This window comes from Ostrea edulis, chromosome 8 (assembly GCF_947568905.1).
Source record: "Ostrea edulis chromosome 8, xbOstEdul1.1, whole genome shotgun sequence".
NCBI lineage: Eukaryota > Metazoa > Mollusca > Bivalvia > Ostreida > Ostreidae > Ostrea > Ostrea edulis.
Window position 1 is genome coordinate 45,438,469 of NC_079171.1, and position 24,897 is coordinate 45,463,365.

At 35.0% G+C, this 24,897-nt stretch overlaps 1 protein-coding gene across 1 annotated transcript; it reads left to right on the top strand.

The window, feature by feature from the left end:
* The first annotated feature begins 264 nt into the window (after positions 1–264).
* Positions 265–24,619, top strand: LOC125661374 (uncharacterized). The gene is made up of 10 exons (XM_048893365.2): positions 265–414; positions 11,699–11,806; positions 12,081–12,102; positions 12,198–12,244; positions 13,804–13,822; positions 13,920–13,966; positions 16,814–16,832; positions 16,921–16,967; positions 23,439–23,460; positions 23,564–24,619. The coding sequence occupies exons 2-10, from the start codon at positions 11,719–11,721 to the stop codon at positions 23,676–23,678; spliced, it is 426 nt and encodes a 141-aa protein (XP_048749322.1). The 5' UTR covers positions 265–414; positions 11,699–11,718; the 3' UTR covers positions 23,679–24,619.
* Positions 24,620–24,897: the final 278 nt, after the last annotated feature.

The window sequence follows — 24,897 nt, forward strand, 5'->3', positions numbered from 1 at the left end:
ATCCAGTTTAACTTCGTTTATACACCTTATCGTTCACGCTGATAATTCATACCTTTATAATGCTTACAGTAAAAATCTCTAAAGGACAATAACGCTATTTAAGAGAGACTAGATTCATTGATAAAAAAGTAAAACAAGAAATAACCACTTATTGACTTCATCGTCAGCTGGAGATTAAAACAGGGAAGTTCATCTGTCCGTGTAAATTCACTGACCGGGTTTAGATCGCCACAGCCTGATAACATTGCCATTACAAAATACGACGCACTGCCGTCTTACCAGTCTAAATATAGAATTTCAAGAAAACAAACGTTGAAATTTTCGCATGTTTATATTTCCAAATACGGCCGTCCTAGTCAGGATGTTTTTCACTTTGTTATTCGGATTTACACAATGGATGTAAAGAATGTACTGGTAGGTGGTTTTAAAAATTTATTATTGACACGATGATTCGACGTAAGCTTTGGGATTGAGGGGCCATTACTTCAAGTATCAATGTATTGATTGATTGTATATTGCTTAACGTCCATCTCAAGAATTTTTCATTTGAAGACGCCACCAGTCCCGTTGAAGGGCTGCAATAAGTAGCGCTGGCTATTTAGAAGGGAGGGATCCTTGTCGTATTACACCTGCTATGACATGAGATCTCGGTTTTTCCGTCTCATTCGAAGGACCGCCCTATTTAATCGCCGCTTGCGACAAGCAAGGGGTACGGAGGACCTATTCCGACCAGGATCCCATGAGACCTCCGTTTTTAATGTTATTTCCACAAATCCACCAGCAACTTTCACTTTTAATACATGCGCCCTATTTGAAAAAAAGGATCTTAGTTGGTGATTTAGTCTAGTTCTGCCTGTTAGTATGCTCAGCAAATTAACAAGCGACAACACAAATGACTAAGTACATGCGTATGATATATTTGTTTGGGAGAAAATACGAACAATTCAACATCGGACGGTGTTAAGTAAAATAGATACTTCTTTTTATGAAGTGAAATTGACAAAGCCTACCTAATGTAAAAGTAATGTTCATGCAGTCAGGAATGTTATCAACGCATTTTACATGACCAGAAATGTGGAGAGGATGCAGCATTCAGTACATATTTCTTATTGAAGAATAAATAACCGAACAAGATTGATACGTGTAGCAATAACCCCCCCCCCCCCAGCTGTAAAAAAAGTTGAATAAAAAAGTGCCATAACCCCTGTCACATTTGTAGAATCCAAATTGCGGTGGATTGATTAATTAATTGATATGTTCCACCACCCTCGACAATGTTTCGATATCTGGTGGCGCCCTGAGTAAATTCAGGGCGGGGGCAAACTTGTTATATAGTGATTATGTGTAAAACACTTAAATAACATCTTCTTTAGTGCTATTGATACTAAATTGATAGTAAATAGATGTTTAGAAAGAACAGGTAGTCCTTTACCAAAATTGTAAATTTGATGATCCCGGGGATAGGCGATTTGGTATCAGGGAGGGACCAAAATCGTCAGTTATTAAATGTGTTAACAATAGACATTTTTAACTTCTTGATAACTATCATTCCAATTCTTTTCAAATTTGGTATGAAACATATTTAGAAAAAGGGAACATAAATTGTAAATTTCAGGATTCAAGTGCCCCTGATGACTTAGGCGCAGAGTAAAAACTGCCCCAAAATGACCAATTGGCATAAATCTTCATTTCAAGAACCACACGCATGTAAGAAAAACTAAATGCATAGTCATGTCGAGCAGGAAGGCCTTTACCAAAATTGTAAATTTCAAGATCCCCGGGGTAGGGGTTCTGACCCCAGGGTGGGGCCAAACTTGTTATAGTGTTTATGTGTAAAACACTTAAATAACATTTTCTTAAGTGCTTTTGATACTAAATTGAAACTAAATGGATAGAGCAGGTAGTCTTGTGTCAAAATTGTAAATTTGATTTTCCCAAAAGTAAGGGTTTGACTCCAGGGTGGGGTCAAACTTTGTATATATAGCATGTGTAAGTTTACTGATACTGTATAAAATCTAAATGCACACGTGGGAATAACAGAAAAGCATATACAAAAATGGTGAATATCACAACCCAGGGTTATGACTTTAGGATGAGTCCAAATTAGTAATTTTTTTGATGTTGTAATGTTAATACATTTATTCTTTAAAGTCTTTCATCAGTGTATGCAGTTTTGAGGGCAGTGAAGTTTTACGAACACATCTTGTTTTAGACTGTTGCTGAACATTAGAATTTAGCTTAGATATTCAGAACAGGATTTTGTTTTCTAGATTTCATAGCCCAAGGAAGTAGTGATACTTTTTCACTAGTATTCAGGTGACCGATAAGGCCTGTGGGCCTCTTGTTGGTGGAAGAGAGAACCCAGATACAATGTACCTGGGAAGAGACCACCGACCTTCGGCAAGTAAACTGGGCAACGTTCTCACTTACCGGCGCAAGCGGGAGTCGAACCTGCGCCGACCAGAAGTGATAGGTCGTGTGATTTTAAGCGCGATGCTCTAACCGCTCGGTCACGGAGGTTCTACATTGCGGTGAAATATGATCAACTACATATTGTAGCTAACAATCCTGCAAATATTGAACAGAATCCGTACAACGGTCTCTAAGGAGGTACAGTGTTCCTATAGTGTAGCATGCACAACTTCATCCAATTCCCACAATTCTGTAAAATTTGTTGAATTAAAATGGCGACGCAATATGATCAACTACATATGGTGACTAACAATCCTAAGATGTTTGAACAAAATCTGTTAAGCGGTTTCTGAAGAGTTGCGTCCACAAAGTGTTCCTAAAGTGTAGCAAGTACAAATTTTTTTCTGCATCCAATAAATCATGTAAAATGTGTCAAATTAAAATGGCGGCGTAACAGGGTCAACTACATATGGTGACTAACAATCCTACATAATTTGACCAAAATCCGCTGAGCGATTTCGGAGGAGGTGCATCCATAAAGTCAAGTTAAATGGATGGAATTCCTATGTCCACATCCGGATTGTGGTGGGCGACAATCACAATATCACTGTCAACAATGGAGCATCTTGAAGATGTGGCTCAAGGTTGACCTAAATTTGTAAGAGAAACATCATACAAGTGATTTATCAAAAATAACACATATTGTATACATTTGAAAACGTATCATCATAAACCATGATCATTATTGGTACATGTATATAAACCATGATCATGGAAATTATTACATGCTTTTTTCAATATGTATCTGAGCCAAAGGTTGCATTAACTGTTCTGCATGATACAATTGTGGCGTTATTATTGTAAGTAAAGAAAATATTTGTTTTCACGTACTTTTCCTTTTAAATATATTTATTATGTCTCCCTCTTTCAGTGGAAGACATATTATTTTTCTGTCCGTCTGCCTTTCACAAACTATTGTGAACGCGTCTCATCCTATACAGTTTATTTGTAAACTACTTCAATGTCATTTGTAGATGTACATATTGTCACAACAGGATAATTCAATCGCTATATCTAAAGTTATAGTGGGTCAAAGAGGGATGGGGGGGGGGGGGAGTGAAATACATATATAGCTTGTGAAAACTCATCCTATATGGATTATACTTCATTATAAGCTCACATTTTTCTGACCAAAGCGTCTAATATTTGCTAACAATTTATAGTGGATCGAAATGGGGTATTTCATAATTTTTTTTAGATCACCTGAGTAAACGCAGGTTACCTATTGCAATTGGTTGTCGCCCGTTACATGTAACAATGGAACATTTTTAACTTCGACTTCAATCTAATTCTTTTCAAATTTTGTATGAAGCATTTTTGGGACAAGGGGACATACATTGTAAATTTCAGTAATCATGTGCCCCTCGGGACTCAGGGGCAGGACAAAAACTGTCAAAAGTTGACGAATTTTCAAATATCTTCTTACCTACAACCACACATGTTTAAGTAAATCTAAGTGCATTGTGATGTAGAGCAGGAAGGCCTTTCCGTATATTGTATATGTCATGCCCCCCGGGGTAGATGTTATAATTCCAGGGAGGGGATTGATAAAAAAATGTGTAAAACGCTTAAATAACATCTTTTTAGTGATAGTGAAACAAAATGGATGTTTAGAAAGAATGTGTAGTCCTTTAACAAGCTTGTGAGTTGGATGATCCCAGGGATAAGGGTTTTGGTATTGGGGTAAGGATAAAATGGTCAGTTAATGTGTGAACAATAGAACATGTTCAACTTATTCTTGATAAGTACCATTCCAATATTGTTATGGATCATTGTTGGGGCAAGGGCGATATATATAATAAATTCCATGACTCACTCCAGCACCCCTCGGGCATTAGGAGTGGAAAAACTGCTTTCTCTATAACCAACAGGGGATGCTTACTCCTCCTAGGCACCTGATCCCACCTCTGGTGTGCCCAACTATCTATTTTGTATTGCTTGCAGGAGTTATGCGATTGATCACTGTTCGTTATCTTCACCTTAGATGTGTAAAAAAAACTAAATACATAGAGGGATTTCCAAAATTTCAGTTTGAGCATCACTTAAGAGACATTAATTGAAATGCACATCTGGTACATCAAAATTGGTACCAACCATATCAATTTTACATTACCACCCCTGGTGACTGTTAGTCACCGAGGGTTTATACAGCCCAGTAGCTATGTACTTCGTTACTAGCTTGAAAACACGGATGTATATTTCATTGCTAGGATAAAAAGCTTATACGGTACCATTTTGATGCACCAGATGCGCATTTCGACAAATAATTTCTCTTCAGTTATGCTCAACCGAAATGTTTTAAATCCGAAATAACAATGCAGTTTTAAAGCTATTATAGGGGAAAACAGTGTGCCAAAAAGTGGAGTCAAATTCCTTTAAGGATAAGAGCTATGCGTGAGGGAGACAATCCTTAATTTTGAAATGAATTTCTAAATTTTATAACAGCAATTAAATATATTTATATTACAAATCGCATTTTCCTATATGAACCAACCAATTTCAGCGCGCGACACAATCTGTTCGCATTGACTATGAACGGATTATGAACTAGCTTAAAGCACGTGACTGAAAAAGCGTAATGATTTGAAAACAATAGAACATCTGTAACAAAATATGTCGCAAGTCACACCTTTGGATTAAGATTGTAAACTTACGTGGATTATCATTCCAATCTTGCGGTCTCCTACCGTCAAAATACAGTGTACCTTGCAATGTTTATAAAAGGCAGGGTGAGATGAAATATGACGTCATGTCTATGTGTTGACATACGTCATAACTACTGTGACAGAGGCTAGGAGTGTATTCGATTAAGCGACCCGAGTTACACGGGTAACTAGAGTTGTAAATAAAATGTCGAATTATCGACACTAGTGTTGAACTCGTGTTACTCGAGTATACTCCCCATTTTACCAGGAGTAACAAGTGTTCCAATATGGCGGCGTGTTAGGAAGAAACGTAGTGTGAAGATTAGTTTTGTTTATATTTCGTACCAGACATGTAACGCATCGATAAAAACACGATACGAAACATAATTCTGACACTTAAAATTGAACTGGATACTAAAAGGAAACTTTAAATCACATTCGCGAATGCACAGACTGTCGAAATGCTGAAATTACCAGATAATAATAAAACTATGTAATGATTTTTTTTTTCGTAATTGACGTTTTTTAATTTTACAAAATGCAATTCTACATGATTATATGATAATTAGAAGATATAAAACAATTGCCTATGTAAATACAACAATGAATTTGTTATATTACATTTCCCCATCAGAGTTCTCATATCTTGCGTTCTTACCCTCCATGTTGTAAACAAACACTACACAACAAGATATGTTTTATTTTCATATATGGATTTCATTTACTGAGCATGCGTAAATTCAACTCTAGTGTCACAAGAGTTTCTTTAATCGAATTCACCATAGGAGTTCGTTTTATGCAACAAAATAAAAGCAATGTAAACAAACGGTGTTTTAGGAAATGAATATAAATATAAGAAATGAACATCACTTTTGAGCTGTTCATGGTCAATATGAACGGATTTGTATTTGAGGCAAATTCTCTGGGAATCGCTAGCGCGATTCCAAATCCAAATCCGTTCATACTGACCATGAACAGCTCAAAAGTGATGTTCATTTCTTAAATATATTCGTATTTTCAAGCTAGTAACGGAGCACTTAGCTACTGGGCTGTAGAGACCATGTATTATATGTAAAGCATTTCATCACTATATATACTTTCGAGGGCATTTAAGTTTTAAGAACACATCTTGTTTTATACTGTTGCTAAGAATTAAAATTTAGCTTTGATATGCAGAATATGATTCACAAGTGATGATTTTAATTAATACTCAGTTGACCGAAAAGGCCCAGGGGCCTCTTGTTTTCATGCACAATGGTATGTACAGTTTCAAACTGGCACTTAATTCATTATTTAATTTTCTGTATAATATATAACAATGATCTGTGTTTGCCCAACTATCTATTTTGTATTGCTTATAGGCGTTATGAGATTGATCCCCATTTAGTCGCCTCGTACAACAAGTAAGGGATACTGAGGACCTATTTTTACCCGGATAGACCACCATGACCTTAATCACAGTGTTTAAACTTCAGCAGGATGGAGAAGTAAACAAAACAACCGATGTTATAGATAATGTTGTACAAGTTACAGTCATGAGTTTTGAAAAATTAAGACTAAATATTTAAAATATCATATTTGAAAACTCCAGGAGAAAATAAAACTGTCAACGCAAAGATTGCAGAAAATGTAATATCAAGAATAGGACCAATAGTACAGCGATGAGATGTGATTGTTGAAGATATGGCGGATTCTTTTTTTTTTTTGCTTTGATTTAGATTTTTATAACATGCACAATGGTATTCTCAATGTGAGAAACATGACTCCTACGTTAGATCAAGCAACAATGTCCATTACCAAGATCAAAACAGAAAATTCTGAAGCTGTCGAAACATATTCTACAAAAAAAACCTGTTATACCTCCTCAACGAGTTAAATTTGCATCACTCCAGACTGATAAACCATTTAGAAGTTTAATATACACTGAGACAGACAAAGCTATTTCAAATGGTCCCTTTCCACCTAATTCAATTGTCATTTCAAATCGACAAAAAAATCCATTTTGGAAACCCAACATATCAATTATCACTTAGAGAAAAGGTCAAAATGTAGATTTTTTGGTATAAAAATTGAGGATATAAGATACCTGAAAAATGAAGTCCAAATCTGTTAACAAACTGAAAGTAACCAAGTCCTTTATTGTCTAACCATGATCATCAGAATTAAGGTATCCGATCAAGAAAACCCCTAACATTTTTTTTCCAATAATTAATTGTTATGTAATGCAAAATTTTGTATCAAATGAAAAATAATCAATACGTACAATGGTTCACTAAAAGAATTTTCAAAATTGTCAAGACAAATAAGAATTACCTGTTATAGAGATTGACATTAATCCCTGTGAGAAAACACATTTCTGACATATAGTCCATTTGAATATAATTTCCAAAGAAAGCTCAAGGTGAAAAGATTTTTATCAATATATGCGAAGAAAATTAAAGGTCACCATACAAATCATAAAAATGTTTATTTGTTTTTCTACATTTCGACAAATAATCTAATTCACTATAAATAGATGAGACATCGTGTACTATCTCTGTCATCTTTGTCTCACTAAAAATATGTATTATGTTTTATATACATATATATACTAGTATCTGATGTTCATTTATGATGTACGCCTCATGTTTGATAATCGTCAATAAAACATTTGAATTTGAAAAATCAGACATTTTGTTTTCACAAAAGATTTAGTGCTACAGATATTGACTTTGTGAAAATAAACGCTTTTATGGATCGGATACCTTAAGTCTAACTTACCATTCCACTTACAAGAACTCCGTGGGGATCCGGGTTAGAATAGGTCCTCAGTATCCCTTGCTTGTCGTAAGGGGTGACTAAATGGGGCGGTCCTTCTGATGAGACTGCAAAAACCGAGGTCCCGGGCCACAGCAGTTGTGGTACGATAAACATTTTTTTCTGCTTAAAGACACAACGCATGTTTCTAAACCTTTTTATTTTTCCGCAAAATTAACTCTTTTTATGCCTGAAGCTAATTTAAATGTATTTTAAATGAAATATTTTGAATAGTTTTCGAGTTTGAAAGCGATGAAGCGATGAAATTCAAATCTTGCGATATGCATATTTTCGTTCGCTAGTTTACGCGCCATTATGTGTGACGTCATATTCGCCCTCGGGTTTGAAACATCTATGAGCCAGTTCATAAACAGATTAGATTTAATCGACAAAAAAACCAATTATCACGTTATTACAGCTTGTAAATAATAATGCATTAAGATGGTTTGTGCCAAGCTCGGGTGTACTAGTTGTCGGTAGAAAGGATTTAGACTGAGCATTTTTCAATTTTTTGGAAGGTACGAGAAAAAAGATGTGAATATTTTTTTTTGTTAGAGCAAGAACTTTACTTTAAACAACACACCCAGTCACCTTTTCAAACACCGCTTGGATATAGATCCTGATAAACTGCGAGAAAATGGATATATCGAAGCTATAAGCACTGGTAGGCCTATAGCATACATTCTGTTTTGCTCTTCAAATTCAATACGTACTCGGATCAACTGACCTTCACCTTGTAACAACATATATCAACGATACAATGTAACCTCTCTCTACCAACTGGTAGATTTATAAAAAAATAAATAATTGAACTTTCAATTATACAAATAATACAATATTGTATTTCCTAAGTTTAATTTGAATTATAAAATTATTTCCTTATTGAACTCGTAGCATCATGAGTGTGTCAGTAGGCTATAACGCCGTGCTCCCACTTCGTACTTCCTAAAGACGTGCAGATCACAATTCAAAAATAGTAATAAGATTGCTTTATCGAAATAAAATAATGTGGTTGTTACTTTAAATTTGAATATTTTTATTGATTTGTGTGTGTGTTGTCTTTTTCTTTCTTTCCCAAATGCACGCCTGACAATAGCTTGGCATAGAGCCTAGTTGTCAACAATTTAGCGTATCATAATTTGTCTAATCCAAAAATAAATAATGATTGCACTGTTTATTTTAGATAAACAGCGCCAATTACAGATGTATAATGGAATGACATCCCCAAACAGTTTGTATATAACGATCCATATAAACATCATTTATTCACAATATTGCAGATTTCATACACGTTTTTCTCGCTATATTTGGGTATTTACATCGTTATATGTGTGCACTGGTGGCGAACACATATAAAACTCGAACAATTTGTCAACATCAATTTAAATGTTGACCATGGTAAATAAAGTAGGCCCCTAAAAGTTGAGTTTTTAATAATATCTCGCAGTACTTTCACAATCCGAAGGGCGCACGTGACGTCACTGTACCACGTGACTACCTACCTAATTAACTTGACGTTTTTAAATCGGGGCTTAGATTTAAGTCTGTATTGTGGTTAATTATCGTAAAATGTCGGCGAACGAACTATTAGAATTAATTACTATAAGCAAAAAGAAGACAGCATGCATGTAATATTGTATACTTTGAAAACATGTGATGTATCCTTTAAGGGCGTTGGGTGCCGAGCATTGTTCTTGATTGCGTGGCCCTTCTCCGGTACTGGTCACTTCTCCATATGCATGGAACATTCTGGAAAGGGATGTTGCGCAATTTTTACAATCAACCAATCACTAAATGGGCTCTGTAGAACTAACTTAAAGATGACTGCCTTCAAACCTCGATGCTTAGTCGTGGTTGCTAAGTGAATCCTTGCTCAGCGTGATTTTGTGGTTTTTAGTATCTACATACATTTGGATGAACAAAAACTAGTTCTTTTGTCATTTTGCAGTATATTAGGAGGGTTGAATTTAATTTTGGGGAACTGCCGCGGTGGTATAGAAGTAGAGCGTGCGCCCCACATGCGTAAGGTCGGGGTTCGAATCCAGGCGGCGACAGACCTAAGGCGATAAATCATGTAGTAACAGTTCCATCGCCAAACGCTCGGCATCAGGAGTTTTTAGGGTCCTTGGAAATGACCATAAAATCGGATGTCCCGTGTCACAGTAGGTGTGGCAAGCTAAAGAACCCTCACTACTCAATGGACGTAAATGCCGAGCATAGGCCTAAGAAACCATTCATCGATATGCCTAAATTTCACAGTCCTTCACCGGCAGTGGTGACGTCTCCATTTGAGTGAAACATTCACGAGAGGGACCTTAAGGATATCCTCTCCTGGTTTGAATTTTTTCAGAAGTATCAAACTTTTTTGATAAACCATTTTATCTGATATATCTTTATCCGAAAGACATTTGAAACATAAAAAAGAGTTAATGTGGACTTTAAAAAATTACAGCCCCTCAAAATTGCCCCTTTGCTGAAATTTAATCTTTCATGAAAACCATCAATTTTCAAAAGAAACACACTTTAAAACAAATATTAACGACAGAATAATCTTGGCTTTATTTTATTTTATGAAAATTAAGCATAATTGATTATTTCAATAAGTTTTACATAAAATACATCACCGATTCTACAAACAATTAATTAATTAAGTATTAATTAGCATATTTTTATAAAATATCACACAAATGTGAAGACCTACATGAATTTCATCAAAAAATCAACCTAGGGAGATTACCTTCTTTAAACTTTTTCTGAAATTACTAATGTAGATTTGAATAATATGTTGCTTAATTTGAATGAAAAGAAAAATATGTGGGGTAGTGTGCATCGGAACAAAGATTTGAACGACTTTGTGTACCCACCCCCTTCTTACACTGACATACAGTCTAAACAATAACAATATACTTTAAATTTAATACATATTGTTGGGAAGTTTTTATAAATGAAAACAACAGAAAACGAATTCATATTTTTTCTAATGTAGCGTATTGATCAAAAGGTGAAGATAATGAACAATGATCAATTTCATAACTCCTATAAGGTATACAAATTAGAGTTGTGCAAACACAGAACCCCTGAATAACGTCATATTAAATTGTCCTTTAATGAATTACGCCGTGATATGTTGACGTTACTAAGCAATTGTATTTTATTCCATTTCATTGCAGTCTGAATAGACATTATTAAAGACGAAAGCGCTCGGAAAGAAATGGTATTCGTGTTTTGTGTTAGGCCGATGATCGGTGCTTACGTCCTTTGAGCATGGATGGATCTTTAACGTGCCACATCATCTGTGACACGGGACCTCGAATTTTGAGGTATTATCTGAACGACCGCCCATTTTGTCACCCGTTACTACAAGCAAAATGCACGGAGGCCCTCACTCCTATAAGGAATACAAACTAGAGTTGCGCAAACACTATCATAAACTGGATTCCCACGGATGACGTCCTAATAACGATGTCACAATACATTTGCCAGTTCTACTTCCATATTGTTGCTACAATATGTGTACGTCATATCAAATTAATCATTTCCTTTAGAATTATTCATCAAACAATAGCAAACGCGATTTACTAAACCAAATGATAATGAATGAAAGTAAGTTTATTTATTTTATACGATTTAAAGAAAGTTGGACAGTTTACGTTATTTATAAATCGCTTCGAATTTCGTAGTCTTTAATCTGCCCCCGACTAGTTTACATCGTATAATGATGTAAAATTACTTTCCCTCCTAAAGCCATGTGTACTAAATATGTGTCGATACTTCTTTCGTAAAAGGTCTTCAATACTGTACCACAATGATCACCTCGTCATTCTTGGAGTTACTAATGATTGCTGGCGCTGTTGGTCTTGGATTTATGATTTGCTTCTGGTGGATAAAACTTCGTAAGGAAACCAATTTACAATAAGAGAAACAAGTCGTACTAAGTTCTTAGATCTGCTGTTTGAAACTCATTGTTTACAACTAGAATAGTGTATGCCAAACAGAATTGAGAGTTCAAGCAATTTTCTTGTCATCAAATATTTAGAATAATAATTTTCCTGTTTAGAGCACAACGATTAGATCATATTTCTTCCTAATCTTATTTGTGACTTATATTCCCGGTTTTGTCAACATCAGATACTTTTCGTATATCAATCATTTTTCTTGTTATTTCAGGCCGGAACCGACTAAGCAGAGGGTAATTATGGCGTTTTACGTTAATTGATGGGAAGTGTGTTTATTCAGTGATTTTGTCATTATCCGGGTATATTATACAAATTTTTCTTCTTTTAGATCAAATGTAATTTTTGTTGACGAAACAGCAGCGTATGGAGTTTCAGGTAAATTCAAACTGAATATCTATTCATGATAACGTAAAGATAAAGAATAGTAATTTGTCCAGGGATCCGTGTTTGCCGAACTATCTATTTTATATTATTTGTAGGAGTTATGAAATTGATTACTGTTCGTTATCTTCACCTTTCATCAACCTTATAGAGAAAACGAAACTATATTTAGGGCAAACAGGAACCCTAGACACATCAGAGTTGGAAGTCAAGTGCTTAGGAAAAATAAACATCCCCTGTTGACCGGTCACATCCTCCCAGATACCTCTACATTTGTATTTTGATCAGGTGAATAGTTGGTTAATGTTTACGTTCCGTGAAGGATTTTCAAAAAGTATCAAGACACCACCTATTGTAGGCGATGTACACTTATGGTGTCTTACGCTTAACGCTTACTGCCACAACACTGATGGGTTTACAATGCACCAGCGACTTCCGCGAGACGAAAAGGCCGTTTTTAAAGTCATAATGTTTGCATAATAAAATATCTAGAATCCTAAATAATATGCTAGAACACAACTGCTGGATCATAATTCTTGCTCAATTTAATGTGTCTTACATAACCAGTATGAACGGTGAAGATAACGAACAGTGATCAATCTCATAACTCCAACAAGCAACACAAAAAGATAGTTGGGCAAACATAGACCGCTGGACACACCAGGACCCATATATACTAAAGTTCGTAGACGTAAACGTAAACATAGGATTTACGTCTAACTTGAGCTTAGAGTCACGTACTCGTAAACTGGTATTCACAAAACCGTTCGTAGCTGCAGACGTAACTTAAGAATTCTAAAATGTGCGATTGCACTTACAGTGCTATTTTCATATCGAAGCGAAAGAAAGGTGAACACATTTTGCTCATCTTTTTTTAACCCCTCTGAGCGGCCGCCGCACTATCACTTAAAATTACGAAGAACAACAGAACCTTGGGGAAAAGCGACGGATTTCAACGTACACGTATGCCTGTGTAAGGTATGTCGATCAACTATCAACTGTACCGTTATTCAGTGTTGATGGAAGGTGCATTAAATTTAACGCATTTATGCATGCAACTGCAATTTTGTACTTGTTGAAAAAGCATGGACTAACAAGTAAGTGAAGTTGTTTGTGTAGGAATGACCTTTGTTTTTACCTCTAAGTAGGTCCTTAAGCAATGTTAAATTGACTTCAAACGGATTCAGTACATAACACATTTGCTTGGATCACAATATTTTCAGTACCTCACCTACAACTAAACTAGTCTATCATAAAAGCTCTTGAGAGCTTATGTAATCTGTTGTGTAATATATATAATGTCGACTTCAAATGAATATTACTTATTGATTGTAGTTTTCTTGAATAAAATGCATTAGAAATTGATGTTTACATTTGTACTGAAAAATTATACCTCAGGTTCAATAATCTTCTTCAAATCATTAAGGTATTTTTATTTACCACACACACAGAATCCGAACCGTAACATTTCTTCCTTCAATTATTTTTTGGCTGATATTCCTTGTATATTATATTCCGGATACATTTGTGGAATCGATTTTTTTTCATTTCAGCGGAGAACGTAATCAGACCGTGAGTATGACGTTTGACTGTAATTGTTGGATTGTATGCTCGGTGGTTTTGTCGTTATCCGGGTATATCACAATTTACAGTTTTCTTCTTGTTTCAGATCAAATGAAAATTATGACAGTCAAGATACGACGCAAAAACCTTCAGGTAAATTTATATTACCAATTGAACAATGAAGCTCACTGAAAATATGAAGTTGATAAATAGCGATCAATCTCGTAATTCGTGGGAGTCCCGTTCGGAGCTTAGTTAGAATAGGTCCCAAGCATCGCTTGCTTGTCGCAAGAGTCGACTAAATGGGGCGGTCCTTCAGGTGAGATCCCCAAGACCAGGCCCCATGTGACAGGAGTGAAAAATTCTCGAGAGGAACGTTAACGAGTAAAGAAGCAAACCAGCCCATAATAACTAGGAAAAAATAAAGAATCAAGCACAGGGCGAACACGGAACCCTGGATATAGCAGTGGTGGGGTAAGGAACCAGGACGAGGAAGAACTCTCAAGTAAATCCATATCAAGAATATTGTGATGAATGCGTCATTGTAAATATAGCTAGGCTTACTATGAAAAGGTAAAAATATAACGTACAGTGATGATCCTATACCGTGCGAAGCAAGGCAACACGTATGTATAAGAAAAATTAAGAAAATCAGCAAATGAATAGAGATAATCGCTACATACGTTCACTGAAAATGTTGTTATGCATATGGGCGCCGCCATATTGTTTTGTTCGTTAGTTGCCTTTACATTTACTCGTGTTTTAATTTGGAATGCTAAAAATACAAGACTGTCGTGCAATTTGTAATTCAAACAATTAGTTTGTTAAAAATAAATGACACAGTTATTTGTGTTACAGTTTTTAGCCAATCATCAAATAGAAAAAAATAAAACGACGAAATAGATGAAAGAGTTCACGAGTTTCTTTAAATAAAAAGTTGTGTTTGTGAAACACAAATGCCTCCGATAATGGTCAATTCCAAAGATTGTCGTGGTCACAAGGACAAATATTATGGTACCAGTAGAAAGATCTTCTCACAAGAAATACTTATGTAGAATACGAAAGCTCTAATATTTACCATTTAGAAGCTACGACCAATTTTAATTTTTAAAACGTAGGTCAAATGTCAAGGTCAAAAGGTTTAGTACCCATGGAAAGGCATTGTTGCAAGGAACACTCATGTGAAATATTAAAACTCTGGCACATACTGTTCAAAAGTTATTGACAAGGTTAAAGTTTTCGAAAAGTATATAAAACTCCAAGGTAAAGGGGGCAGGGTAAAAAATGTTGGTACTTACGGAAATATGTTGTGACAAGGAATACTCATGTGATATATCAAAGATTTAGCACTCACTGTTCAAAATTTATTAATAGTTTTCAAAAAGTAGATCAAACGTCACAGGATAAAAATGTTGTTACCATGGGAAGGTCCTGTCACAAGAAATACTCATGTGAAATATCAAAGCGTTAGCACTTAGTGTTCAAAAGTTATAAGCAAGGTTAAATTTTCAGACAGGATGACAGAATTAGACAATGACAGACAGGACAAAAACAATATACCCCCTGATATTCAATATCGGGTGTGGGGTGTGTGTGTGTGTGGGGGGGGGGGGGGGGGCATAAATATACAATATATTTACGCTTTCGTTTTTACCACTTTAAATTATTTGGTTAGTTTTGTTTAGTTTCAACTTTCTTTTTAATTACAAACAGGATGTATTGTTGCATATATTTTTTTGAAATAGAAAAAAGAAGAGAAAAATGTTAAATTGACTTCAAACGGATTCAGTACATGACACACATTTGCTTGGACCATAGTCCCTTATCCATTTTGTTATCAATATATGACAATATGTAGCTCATATAATGTTTGAATCTTAATTTTTAAATAGTGAGTACATATACATATGTGTTAGTTATTTAAATATTTATATGTGCTCACTATTTACACATTAAGAGTCAAATTCAGAAAGCATCAAGTATTTCACGGAAAGTCAAATATTTTATTTTTCAAAAGCTGCTGATATATATTTGATTTTATCCCACTTAAAGGGACTGGTTCATGATTTTTGTAAACAATATTTTTCATTTTGGATTTTAAACATTAAAAATATAATTGATTTAATGTTGACAGCAAACATTTTGACCTTCAGAATGCAAGAATAAAAGCCATATTTTAGCCCCGAATCTGTGTTATGTAAACAAAGACTCGAGCCTTTTTTATGTATGCAAAGAAACAAGTGAAATATGGATTTTGTAATATAAAGTATCTTAATTTTGAATAGTCGCACATTTTAACTTTTAGATAACACATTTTACCCACAGATTGCTTGAAATGTAAAAGATATAATTAATAAACTTAGATCGATATACATTTCGTTTGAAATTTCGTAAACAATAACATACCGCAATCTTTTTTTTACAAAACAAATAATAATCTCTCTAAAATGAGCTTCTCTGATAATGTATATTAACCTTAATTTTGATACGAAATATTTTAAACACATGAGACAATAGATTTTCATCATTAAAAGTGGAAAACAAAAATTTCGGAAAATCGTGAATCAGTTCCTTTAAATGTAAAACTTCGGTACACTGCATTATGAGAAACTTATTTTTTTTTTCATTTTGAAATTTTTATGAGTTATAATCTAAAAATATGCGTAGAGAAAGTTTTAATTTCCATTAATTTTTTTTAAGTCATAACTTTTGTGTCATAAAATATATAGAATCATTAAATCCCAACGGCGGGTGTGACCGGTCGACAGAGGATGGATACTCCTCCTATGCATCTGATCCCACCTCTGGTATATTCAGGGGTCCGTGCTTGCCCAACTCCCTAATTTGTATACCTTATAGGAGTTATTAGATTGATCACTGTTCGTTATCTTCACCTTTCATATCTTCCTTAAATTTATGTGTGTCTATACGCTGTATATTATACATCGCATACATTTTGTACAATCAAAGTTTTATCCATTTTTTATTTTGTCATTTCAGCCCAGAATGTGAACAGAGGGTGACTATGATGTTTTATTGTCGTCGTTGTATTTCGCTAATTTTTTCACTATCCTGGTATATTTTATAGCAATTGTTTCTTGTTTCAGATTAAATGAATATCCTTCTAGCCAAGCTACAGCATACGGACTCCCAGGTAAATTCATATTGAATATGTATTGATGACTATGTGACCTATTCTACAGCTCAGCGCACTATGAAAATGCAAGGTGAAGATAACGAACAGTGATCAATCTCATAACTCCTACAGGCAATACAAAATAGATAGTTGGGCAAACACGGACCCCTGGACACACCAGAGGTGGGATCAGGTGCCTAAGAGGAGTAAGCATCCCCTGTTGACCGGTCACACCCGCCGTGAGCCCCATATCCTGATCAGGTAAACGGAGTTATCCGTAGTCAAAATCAGTGTGCCAAGAACGGCTTAACAATCGGTATGAAAGATAACGAAAACTTATCAATAATTTCTATACGGAACACACAATTAAATGTAGCTGCAAAACCGTAGTTTTCTGGAAAAAATATAAATGGGGCGGTCCTTCGGGTGAGATCGCAAAAAGCGAGACCCCCATGTGACAAGATAAAGATCCCTCTCATATCAAAGGAGTGAAAAATTCCCGCGAGGGACGTAAACAAGTAAAATACCAAACCAACCCATAATAAAATCCCGAATCAAGCGTGGGTGAACACAGATTCCTGAAAATACCAAAGGTGGGATCAGATGTCAGGATGAATAAGAACTTTCAAGTAAATTCATATTGAATATACAGTGATGAATGAGTCGTTGTAAATATAACTAGGCTTAACATGAAAAGGTAAAAATATAATGTACAGTGATGATCTTATAATTCTTATGAAGAATACAAAATTAAGCGAATGGCAAACACAGAACTCTGGACAAACGTATTATACCACAAAATGCTTGTATGCAAGGGAATGTAGATTCTAAGAAGTTCTAAAATCACGGGACTTTTTTATATCCCCAAGTTCGAAGATCAAGGGTCATATTGTTTTTGTCCTGTCTGTCGTTCTGTCTGAAACATTAACCTTGCCAATAACTTGAACAGTAAGTGCTAGAGCTTTAATATTTCACATGAATATTCCTTGTGAAAAGACCTTTTCGTGGGTACTAAACCTTTTGACCTTGACCATAACTTCTAAATGGTAAATATTAGAGCTTCCATATTGCAGATGAGCATTTCTTGTGACCAGATTTTTCTACTGTTACCAAGATATTTGACCATTATCGGGGACATTTGTGTTTCACGAACACATCTTGTTTCCAAACGTATAAATTTATTTCACGTTGCACGACCATTCCTCACGATGAATCAAATACTAGACTTTTTCACATCATCAAGTGATTGATTGTATATTGTTTAACGTTCCTTTTTGAGAATATTTCACTCATATGGAGACGTCACCAATGCCGGTGAATGTGCTGCAAAATTGATGCCTTTAATCGGCGCTTATGGTCATTGAGCAGGGTGGGATATCTATCGTGTCACACCTGCTGCAACACGGGGCCTCGGTTTTCATCTTATCCGAAGGACCGTCCCATTTAGCTGCCTCTTACGACAGTTGCTTCAACAAAAATGGAAAAATCTGGTGATCAATCATTCAAAATTTCGTTTGTTTTACTCCACTCTGATTCAACGCATAAGGGTGGGGTACAGAAAATCACAATTTGTCTCCAAATATTTCATAAGCATCTATACATCTATGTTATGACTATTTTTTATCCGTTAATTTTATTATATCATTATTCGTAACTATGACCTCTCATGTCTTTGGTTTTTACTCCATACTATACAATACCATACAAGACCTTCATGTTGTAATCATTCCATAATATTTACATTTACCAATGCACTTCCTTATATGACATTACTAATGAAATCGATGCTAAATTTCGTGTAACATGAATTTGGTCACATGATCAGATTATTCTTGCGTATGAATATAATCACCGCTTCAAAAGTCAGTTCCTGTACTTTCACATGGCTTCTTGCTTATGCAATGCAGTGGGGAATTTAGACCCCTTCCCTTTCGCCACAAATTTAAATAATAGAAATTTTGTGAGTAAAATTCCAGATTGGCACCCAAAATGGCTAAGTATTTTGGTTAATACTTGATTTTCACATCCCCTTTCGTAAACAATGGATCCGCCACTGCAAATATATCATAACAGAAACAAACGCAGCAGGATATTTATACAGAGTTTATTTTATAAATTTCATCAATTTATAAAAGAGAAACATTAAGCATACTCTTCTGTTGTTTCATTTTATACAGTTTTAAATACAGTCTGCAACTTCTGCATGGCGAATCTATAAAATAAAGTTCTATGATAATGGAAGCGAAAAAACGTGGCAGAGTTATAAACCTAATTACTTTATGATGATAAGTTAACCTGTTGTTTCCTGGCAACTGCCATCACGGCTATGACTCGGCATGATCATAAGTGAGGCTGGTTTCGAGGCTCGAAAAATTATGTTCACGTCAGGGTACCGGTCTTCATTAAAATCCTACAACAAAAATATCTCAAGTGAACAGAAACTCCGTCAGTTCGTTTTTATTTTCTCTTACACACACTGAAGGTAAATAAAAGAAGCAACCTACCTGCACTTTGTCTAAATCTGTCCTACTGTCTCGAATCGTCTCTTGCATGGCTACAACCGCGAGTCCTAACAATGAACATGCCGTTGTTTCTTTCCAAAAACCTGACTAAGAGGTTAACGTTAACTTGACCCATCATATCCTCCATAATTTCTCTCAGATCCTTTGAATTTCTCTCGAAATCTATGTTCATCAATTGGGTTTTCAACTTTGTAGGTTAGACCAATGCCATTTTCTCCATCGCTGATCGCGACCAAATCACATCACGGATGTAGTTTACCCCGTTCTCCTTGTCTTCATTTCCGTTAACTTTACCTTTATTTTATACCTGTCTCGTCTTTTTATTTTTATTTTTAAAATTAAATATCTGTAGCTTATTATGTTCCCCAAACAAAGTTTGGGAACATGTTTTTTTTTACTCTGTTTCTTCTTCTTATTATTATTAAGGTCTTCCGTAACCAACGGAAGACCTTCTAGTGATTCTACTGTTTATTAATTTTTTTTTTTCCCTTTCGTCTCCGAGACCGTTGGATGGATTTTCTTGAAACTTTCACAGATTATAGAGAACGATGGTACCTCGAGGCATTTTTTTCATTTTTTCAAAATTCACTTCCGTTCTTGAGATACGTCCGATTTTCCGGTTTTTGAAAGAAACCTTGTCCGGGGGTAAACTTGAAAACCACTAAAGATAATCGAATGAAACTTTCAGGGATGATAGATCTATTTTCTCTATGGTGCATGCACGTAATATTTTTTGTCGCCGTCACTTCCGGTCGTCACCGTAAGTGATTAAATGAATCATCAATTTCAAACTTTTTTCTTTCAAATTGAAACCTATTTCGGTTTACTATATCTCGTTCTAATTCTCAAAAATTGTTGACCCCACCGGAAGTTGAATCTTAAACTTCCGGTTATATCAAAGAAAGACCAATCATTCTCTCGTTTTTCAGTACCATAAATCTCGGTCATGAAACTAGTTAATGAGTTGAGTTTTACATATGTTATAGTCACTATAAATGTCTAGAGTAACGTCAAATATTTTTGTAAAATTCACTTCCGGTCGGCAAATACGGCTTATTAGCTGTTTTCGTTGTCAAGCGTTTTTCTCAGAAACGGTAAAAGATAGAGTCACCAAATTTTCAGAGTTAATAGATCTCACTTTGTAGGCGTGCAGTAGGAGGTTAAAAATGTCGTCCGTCACTTCCGGTCGTCACCGGAAGAGATTAAATGAATCATATATTTCAAACTTTTCTCTTTCAAACTGAAACCTATATCTGTTTACTTGGTCTGGTTCTAATTCTCAAAAAAATGTTGACCCCACCGGAAGTTGAATCTCCAACTTCCGGTTATATCAAAGAAAGATTATTCATTCTCTCATTTTTCAGTGCCATAAATCTCGGTCATAAAACAAATTAATGATTTGAATTTTACATATGTTATAGACACTATAAATGTCTAAAGTAAATTCAAATATTTTTGCAAAATTCACTTCCGGTCGTGAGATATGGGGTGGACATGTTCAAACCTTGTTTGTTCAGTTTCTCAATAATGAATATAGATTGACGCTTGAAACTTGTAGAGTTGATCAACTAACATTAGTCCATTGTACACATACATTCAATTTTTTTGTCCGTCACTTCCGGTCTATACCGGAAGTATTTGAAAAAATGTCGATTTTCCGATTTCTTCGAGTTATTTCTCAGAGATGGCTGAAATTTTCAGGAATAATGTTTTATGAAATGACCTTGCTATAATTATTTTTGTTTTTACAAAATTCACTTCTGGTCGGAAAATAGGGCCGATTTTCTGTTTCTCAAAAGGAATTTTGTCCAGCATTTTCCTTGGAAAAGGTAAAATATAGGTTCATCAAATATTCAGGGATGATCAATCTCCGTTTGTAGGCGTGCAGTGGGGGGTTGAACATGTCGACCGTCACTTCCTGTCGTCACCGGAAGTGATGGAAAGAATCGCAAATTTCAAACTTGTTCCTTTAAATTGAAACCTATACTAGTTTATTAAGTCTCTTTCAAAGTGTCAAAAGAATATTGACTCTTTCGGTAGTCAAAACGACTACTTCCGGTTTCTTGATAAAATACCTTTTTAATTTTCGTCTCTTTGTCCCCATAAATCTCGCTTACATTTGAAGTCTTTCATATGATTTTCACATGTCTTAATAAAAGTATCAACTTCTAAAGTTTTGATAATTTTGTTTTTCAAAATTGACTTCCGGTCGGTAGTAACCTACTACTTTTTCTTTCTTTAGTCTACTTCTTTTTGTTGAGAACTGTTTCAGATAGAGACGTGAAATTTTCAGGGAATATAGACAGTAAAGAGTCGCTGTCATTTATAGGAAAACGCATCTGAATAGTACTTCCGGTCGTCACCGGAAGTTACGAGAAAGGAGTAAAAAATTCGATAATACATTTCTCATTCATTGTTAAGGCACATTTTCTGATACATTTAAATGGTTTTCGTAGGAATAGAAAGCTCTCTACCGGAAGTGGTCTAACGGAAGACCTACTCATTACTAGTAATGAGTTTCTAGTTATTATTCTTTTTCTCCGGTACTTTTTTGTCCGGTAGTGTTCTCAGAAACTACAAAAGGGATCGATATGAAACTTTCCAGGATGATAGTATAGCGTTTGTAGATGTGCATAGTGATAGTCATTTTGTCTGCACGTGCATGCACGCGCGCGCACGTGCATTGCAATTTTGGTACAAAACATGGAAAATCAGAATATTGAAGGAAGCGATATAAAACCTAAATAAGATGATAGTATATCATTTGTACATATGAAAAATAATAGTTATTTTGTCAGCACGCGCACGCATGCGCGTGCACCCGCATTACAAAATTTGTACACTAACTTTGGAATCAGTCTAACTTTTTTGTTGTTCATTGAAATGGCTTGAAATTCATATCATAGGTATATATTGAGACCCTTAACTGATTTACATGGTCAAAATTACCAATTTGCACGCGCATGCACGTGCACTTCATTTTGATTGGATATTACTAAAACGTTTGTAACTATCTTATTTATGAAGCGAATGAGATGATATTCACAGCATACGTAGACAATATGTGTATATATATATTGGTGTAATAAAAAATGCCAACTAACACGCGCATTCGCGTGCAACGTTTTTCAAATGTTCAGTTTTTAAAGGACAATAACGTTTTTGTTGTTCATCAAATTCTATTGATATTAGGGGTTTAGATGTGTCTTGGTACTCCTTACAAATTGCTGTGGTTAGAATTACTGCTCATCACGTGCATGCACGTTTGCGGAATTCTGATTGGACGATTTTAAAATCGCTATAACTTCCTTATATGTGGTGGAAATGTTATGAAATTCATACTGTAGGTATATGATACGAATGCCTGTTGAACGACATCAACAAAAATTCGGAATCATACACGCGTGCACGTGTATGCACGTGCAACGCTTTCTTTCATTTCTTGGTACTGAAATGACCATATTGAACGTACTATATGTAATTAAAGGCTAAAATAAAATGATGTTTTGCTATAGATTCACAAAGACATCACTTTTTAATTGGGGGAGGTTTGGGGAACATATGTAACGGTCCCCGTTACAATTAGAACTAGTATTCTCTTTGATATTGTTCCTAATTTTCTATTCGATAAAACTCTAACGAACTATATTTTGTGTTCTACGATCGTTATTCGGTCATCTGCTACAAAATCATGGAAGCTCGGTGAGAACACAAATCAAAATAGAAAATATGAATATAAAAGATTAAATATTATATGAAGTTGGTACGTGATCAAATATACTATAACCGCCTTTGGGCGTTATAGGATTTGATCATGTTACCAAATTCATGTCATATCCCAATAACATTCAAAAATAATATCTTATTTCTTAAGGACACTTGTTTGTTGCATGATTACGTTGCTATTACATGTGACAATCAACCATCATAACTGCAAATTATGATAACAGAATTATTTCATTTTCAGACTTACCAAAGAGCGATTATAAGTATGTACTATTTGCATTCACTGAATTTGTGAGAATGTTGTACTTAATGATATATGAAATGACAAAATCACAGAATTTAAGTTTAAAAATCTCTTTACACCAGGGTTAAATCTCCGTATGACGAACTCGGAGACCTCGTTCAACCAAAAACGGAAGAAGACCCTGACGACGAGTACGAAGATTATAACCAATGTACGGACGCTATTGAAAGCATTTAAAATAAAAGAATTGGCTGTAGATTTATGTGTCCCTGGATGAAAATTACACAATACAGTACACCATTAACTGAACAGTCTCCCACCGCAATGACGTGTGGTGTAGTTTCACACGCAACGATTAGAATTTGACAATGTGTTATTGAAAAGATCATGCCAAGTATTATCTGTTTCTTCTTATCATATTTTATATCAGAGTGTAACGTTTTTACAATGTTTTATTTCACATGTTCACATACTTCTCAGTCTGTTAACCCATGATGTATAAAAACAGTTCCACGAGCGCCTTAACAATTGGCATGAATCATGTCAGACTGCATTTGACCCAAAGTTGATATTACAGGGGTTTAAACGGTCTCGTTTTAAAGTCAACATTTCGCAAATTCTATGGTCGTTATAATGATCGAATTTGCCAATACAGCTTCTGGTCATCCAGTGTTTGCCCAACTCTCTAATTGTATTCCTTGTAGTAGTTATGAGATTGATCACTGTTCGTTATCTCCACCTTTCATGACAGATATACATAAATTATTTATATGAATAACCAACTTTATTATGCTTATAAGTTGTACATGTGTATATCTCGATTGTATTTCCTTTTACGATAATTTCATGTTTTGATGCATGTACATCCAACGCTTGGTACGTCCCCTCGAAGATGTGCACTTCAATTTTAACTTTGTAAACACTGTCTTCATCGAAGAAAACCATTCATCCGACCCCATGCGATTTGTTTCATATTTACCATTTGTTTTGCATATCTGTGCATAAATACAATATTTATTTTGTAATACATTTTTGTAAGAATTTTTACTGATGGCTTGATTATGAATTTGCGATACCAATATGGTATCTGGCCTCAATATTTTGTCTTAAGTATGACTTTTCTTTCAATCATATCTTATTGATTTTATTTGCCTTGAAACTATTTCTTGATTTTATGCCATTTATAACTAAATAAAGTCTTATGCTTACACTGAAGTTATGAGTTTATGCTGTAGTCATGATTGGTAGTTTTAACTTCAAGTGAAATGACACTTAAAATTTGTACGTACACAATCTTACCAAAGGAATGTGCAGGTTGTAACAGGTATCCATAGTTTGTTTTATATTGTTTAACATCTCGCTCAAGGATTTTTCACTCATATGGATACGTAATCATTGCCGGGGAAGGTTTCCATGTAGTCGCCTCTTACGACAAGCAAGGTGTACTGAGGACCTA

Excerpts from the sequence above, each read along its gene's own strand:
- LOC125661374 (XM_048893365.2), top strand. The coding sequence starts at position 11,719 with ATGATCACCTCGTCATTCTTGGAGTTACTAATGATTGCTGGCGCTGTT. Across the intron at positions 11,807-12,080 it reads CTTCTGGTGGATAAAACTTC|GCCGGAACCGACTAAGCAGA; the intron begins GTAAGGAAACCA and ends TTGTTATTTCAG. Across the intron at positions 16,968-23,438 it reads TACAGCATACGGACTCCCAG|ACTTACCAAAGAGCGATTAT; the intron begins GTAAATTCATAT and ends TTTCATTTTCAG.